Source organism: Perca flavescens, chromosome 16 (genome assembly GCF_004354835.1).
Source record: "Perca flavescens isolate YP-PL-M2 chromosome 16, PFLA_1.0, whole genome shotgun sequence".
Taxonomy (NCBI): domain Eukaryota; kingdom Metazoa; phylum Chordata; class Actinopteri; order Perciformes; family Percidae; genus Perca; species Perca flavescens.
In genome coordinates, this window is record NC_041346.1 from 5,197,539 (window position 1) to 5,203,271 (window position 5,733).

Sequence of the window (5,733 nt, forward strand, 5' to 3'; positions counted from 1 at the left end):
GTGCGCCCCACAGGTGAGGTGCCAGATACATGATATTAGGTATTCCTGATGGGACATTGATGTTTTTAGAGGGCCGGATGCGATGTGCGTTCCAAACATCTCTTATTTCCTTCAGGTTCTCCTGTAAAATAAAGGGAAAAGAGAAAGGGGGGTGGGTCTTACACCATGTGTTTGCCTAGTAGCGCTTTATTAATAGATACGCGGTATTATAGGGTTGCATCACGGCATCATTAGCTGAAATCAAATAACAGGGCTAAATATGCCAGGCATGTTTTGCGCACCCACATATTCTTACAGTGGATTCAGTGAGCTACCAAGCACACCAACCGGACACTGACAATTATTATACTATACTATACTATAATATAATTATACTATAATTATTATACTATACTACAATTATCATAAATATAAAAACAAGGTTAAATTGTTATACATTTTTCACCGTAGCAAAGCCTAGCAACTACAATACAACTTAATCCAAGTAGGCCTACCCACCATGCGTAAAGACGCACACAACTCATTCAATAAAACAGGTAGCCATTCCCTCAATAAAATATATGAGCCAGCTGTTTGAATATAGCCCATGGAAATTTTAGTAACTCTTTGCATTGTTTATGGGTTTGCTAGGTTATATCAATGTGTAAAATGATGCCAATGAATGCATACAACATGATTTATTCATAGTTACTGTGTCAGGGTTCAAGTTATAATCTGAGCTTCGTGGGGGTCTCTAACTAACGTTACCGGCGGAGATATATAAATAATAAGGGGAGAGAAAGAGGGATTATTGCTTATTACGTGGTCCAACATTTCCCTCTCTCACACACACGCAAACGCACAAACACACACACAGCAGTCCACTACTTGCCCCAGATGTCTGCGATATATTTTACGCACTGCTGGCCGCCGGTGTTCCGACGATTTGTGCTGCCTTGTCGAAAAATGCTACCGTAGCGCGAATCGATCACAGAGAATGTCATTAATTCTCTATTTTTTCCATAATGGTGTAAATCTCACAATATTTTGACATCGTTATTTCATTTAAAACAGGGTAAGTGTATGGGGTGCATATTTTGATATTTTAAATGAACAAGCAATTATCACATTTGAGTAAAAATTACATTATTGTATATTATATGAAATACAATTATAATACAATTCTAAGTTATGACTACTGTATACTGTACTGTTTTTATTTTTAAAACGATATGAAAAGTCAAAATTATCATCAAATATTCATCTTTGACTTGTCAAAGCACACCTTTCCTTAGTAACTGAAACTTTCAGTTATTCTTGTTCAGCTGGCTGACCGTACAAATATTCATATGGTAGTTAGCATTTTTTAAAGGGAAATTACATTATAACACATGAAAATGTACCTTATGTTAAAAAAAAAGTGAGTCTGCACATGCGCATAACCAGTAAGTAGCAAATCTCGATGGGTCGCATGAATTGTCAGAACACCTGTTCACAGTTAAGCGTATTATAATATGCAGCGCTGTAATAATTGGAGGATGCATTATAAAGCCAATAATACTGAACAAACAAGCAGCAGTCAATAAAGAGTCTAATACAGTACAATACAATCGAGTTCAGGTTCGCGGATCGCGGCCTCAACCTATTCGGTCAAAACTGTGCGCACCATAGTGGCTGAGGACGGAGAAGTGCAGCCATCCTGTCAGTCATGCAGTGCACAGTGGAGTTCATTAGGAAAACATGTTCATTTAAGTCTGTTTATCTTTTTAATGTAGGCTAAATAATAGTACTAATTACAATGAAAAATACATTATTTGTGATTCAAAATAATGGTAAATTAATTAGTGACCCCCACAGATGCATGATTTTACTGCTTCCATGGGAGCTCAGACCTCCGTATGGGAGCTGAGCTCCCACTTAACTCGAACCCTGGTTACTGTATCATTTACATTGAAATCCCTATCACAATCACCCAAAAGCGTAAATTCTAAGGTTAGGTTATGGAACGCTCTGTTTAACTTTAGCTACTAGTTGTCAGATCATCGTCGTCATTTTATATTACCTGAATGATTGCCATGAAGCAAAACTGGACAAGTGCTTTGTCTTTTGTTATTGTGGCTTCCATGTTTTCACACACCTGATGCTCTAGGCTACGGCCAACCATTGGTGGCAGTCATGCAAAAAGTTATTATGCCAAACGCCAATATAACAGAAGAAGAAGAACACGCATCCCGCCAATCGGAAAAACAAAGTAACCACGGGGGCGGTGCCTGTTATTCCGAGGTGGCATGAACGCGCCATTACCGTGCGTTCATGGACATCGGAAAAACGTTTTTCCGAGTGAAAACATCACCATTCACGTACCTTCCTGTGGGAATCAGAGGTGGGAAACTCGGGCTGGATTTTGCTAACCGAGTTTCCCAGTTGGTGAAGCATTGTTGACAACTGACGTTTGATGTAGGCGACTTTGGTTCACTTAACATATTTCAATGACAATAAACTTTTTATTGTGGACAAATGCCTCTCCCAAGAAACATGCACTGACATAACATGTTTCAGATTATTCATAAATAGGCCCATGTATAAAAAAAACAACACATTATCTGTGTCTTTTCCCGTTCGTTGTCCTGCAGATAACACAAACAAACACCTGGCGATGTGCTGTTTGGATGCTCGCATAAGAAAACAGCAGAAAATCTTTTGTTATTGTGGCCTCCATGTTTTCACCCACCTGATGCTCTTGGCTACGCCCAACCGTTGGTAGACAGAATATATATAACAGAAGAAGAAGTCCCTGTTATTCCGAGGTGGCATGAACGCGCCATAAGATGCTTCGTCATCTTTCCGTTCTGGCGTGTCCTGATGATGTAAGCATCGTGCGACAGAGCTGTCCAGGCTCTTTTAACAGCGGCCGGCAGTTAGACATGGCTGCGCCCACGAAACGGTGCCGCAGCGGCGCCGGAGGGTTTTCTGGGTGTCTGCGGACGGTGAAGTCTTGGCGGCGGCTCGCGTTGCTCCTGTTCTCCATGTCTTCCCTGCCGGCGGTCAGCGCGCTGGTGGAGAGCCTTTACTGCGGCACCGAGGTCTGCTATGATGTGCTCGGAGTCACCAGGGAGGCCCCTAAAGTGGAAATCGCTCGAGCTTACCGGCAGCTGGCTCGCCGGTACCATCCGGACCGGTTTAGGCCGGGAGAGCCCGGCTCGGAGGGAGAAACCCAGGAGTCCGCCCACAAAAAGTTCCTGCTTATCGCAACCGCGTACGAGACGTTAAAGGTCGGTCCAAATTTGTTGTCTAAGCATCTGTCCCTATTCAAAAATCCTATACTCTTTGTCAAAGACTCTGTAAAGTTTACATTAAGATACATCCAGCAGCCACTTGTATCTCTCATCTCTTTAATAAGATCTTTATGTTGCATATGTGTCCAATAACATCCTTATAACTCTTCTATAATAATCCTCAATTCATGAAATGTTGCCTTATGAGACAAGTAACGTTATAGAACTATTGCCCACTTTACCCTTCGCCATACTTTAGTAACGTTACTCCTATGGGGACTGATGTGGCATTTTGGTACCCTATTTAAGCATATTACTCATACTGTATCTTTTCTTGTGTCCCATGATACATTTTATTTCATAATCTACTTCATACAACATCTTTACAAATTGCCATTTGGTAGCCTACCATAAGAGACTGGCCATATTACCTGTAAAACCAATGTAAATGTGTTGCTAATGTTGTAAAGTGTTACTGTAATTATCCTTTACAGTGCTTAGTAGCCTACCTGCTATGCTATTTTACCATAGTCATAATATTCATAAAATTACCTATTGGGGTTCATAGCATGTGCTTACAACCTATGGTGCTTATTTATTGTAATCTATGAAGTGACTGTCGGTTCCTTGTGATACAAGGAATATTCCTGTAAGTCTTATTTTCGTGTCTCTCAAACTGCTATCATTTTCTTTCATAGTTTGTATTTCTATAGTATTCTTATATATTAAAGGAACTCGCCGACTTATTGGGACTTTAGCTTATTCAATGTATACCCAATAGTTAGATAAGTCCATACATACCCTTCTCATCTCCGTGCGTGTCGTAACTCTGACGCACTCACCGCTAGCCTCGGTTAGCACAGATGCTGGAGGTAACCGGCTCCATCTAGCCTACTGCTCCCAATAAGTGACAAAATAACGCCAGCGATTTCCTTTTTACATGTATGATTTATATAGTCACAGCGTGTACAAATAACAGTCACATGAGACACAGCCATATTCTAACCGTATACATACTGGGAACGATATGCTCAGAAGGCGAAGCACTGTTACTTTTGCTACTTGGGTGGAGTTACATTACTCCAACTGTGAGCGAACTCCAGGCGAACTCTCCGCTCCTAACCACGGGGCTTCTCAGGTGCTGCAAGAAAATGTTGCCCTTATTTTGTCAGTTTTTGGGAGCAGTAGGCTAGATGGAGCCGGTTACCTCCAGCATCTGTGCTAAGCGAGGCTAGCGGTGAGTGCGTCAGACAGAGTTACGACACGCACGGAGATGAGAAGGGTATGTATGGACTTCTTTAACTCTGGGGGATACGGTGAATAAGCTAATGTCCCGATAAGTCGCCGTGTTCCTTTTAATAAATTCTGTTGTTGTGATTTATGTAATATTCCACATCCTGCTCAGCATGTTTTATCATCCCTGCAGTAATTTTCAAGCAGCAGTTTCCAACCTTATAAAGAGTGATTGTTCTCACAGGTTGTTTCATTTAAATACATTTTATATCCATATCCTTTTTTCTGTGAAGCCAAATGCACCTACAGCTTTCATTTTTTTTGTGGTTAAAATTGTTTGTTTAATTTAATTAATTTATTTTGACATTTACAATACTGCCTCCACACAATAAGCTCATTTTCATACACAACAAACAAAACATGACATGTAGCCTGTTTTAGTTAAATGAGCACAAATTTTAGGTTAGGTGAAATTTACGAGTCAAGAGGAAAATGTGGTTACACTCTGAGGTGGAAGTTCCCTGAATAACTTTAATATTCATCAATATAAATGTTGGATTCATTTTTATGCCATGCTCAAATGTTTGATTAAGTTATGTCTGATAGGAAAGTGACACATTGACACAATAATTACTTGTGCAAATATTCCTCAGCAATAGTTGCACCTGAAAACTGAGACAGTTAAGGCTGTTTTATGCTTCTGTGGAGGCTCCATGCAGAGCTTTTGGCATAGCCTACGTAAGTGGCCTGGGGTCTCATTAATAAACGTGGCGTACGCACAAAACGGGGCTGAAAACGTGCGTACGCCACTTCCCACGCAAAGGTTGTGATTTATAAAAAACAAACTAATGTGCGGTCCTCCACGCAAACTCTGACCCATGCGTACGCACATTTTGGAGACAAAACAGGAATATGCAACGCAGATGGTGAGGTGGTGAACTGAAGTCAGACTGCAGAGAGTACATGTGGGAATAAGGGTTAGGCTACTCTTAATGTTTAAGTATTAAAAAATAATGCCTCACGCATATTTCTTCACACCATATGAAGATTAAATCCAGCAGTGTTATTTGCGCTTGTACTGAGTGATAATTGTTCCATAAACACCTCAAACTCAAATCTTAAATAAAAACTCATTCTTAATATTTAAGCAGCGCTGTCTTGCCGTCACATTGTCCGCTACGGAGCGCAGGAGGAGGAGATGGACCGACTGCATGGAATACAGGATAGCATCAAATACCCTAGCATT

The 5,733-nt window shown here is 40.7% G+C and overlaps 1 protein-coding gene across 2 annotated transcripts in view; it reads left to right on the plus strand.

The window, feature by feature from the left end:
• The first annotated feature begins 2,810 nt into the window (after positions 1 to 2,810).
• The window catches only part of dnajc25 (DnaJ (Hsp40) homolog, subfamily C, member 25), a 12,009-nt gene continuing 9,086 nt past the window's right edge, over positions 2,811 to 5,733 (plus strand). The window contains exon 1 of one of the 2 annotated variants that reach the window (XM_028601507.1): positions 2,811 to 3,251. In XM_028601507.1, the coding sequence (XP_028457308.1) occupies positions 2,904 to 3,251 (348 nt within the window). In that variant the 5' untranslated portion in view covers positions 2,811 to 2,903. The remainder of the gene's footprint in view (positions 3,252 to 5,733) is intronic. The other variant, XM_028601509.1, reaches the window with a different exon arrangement.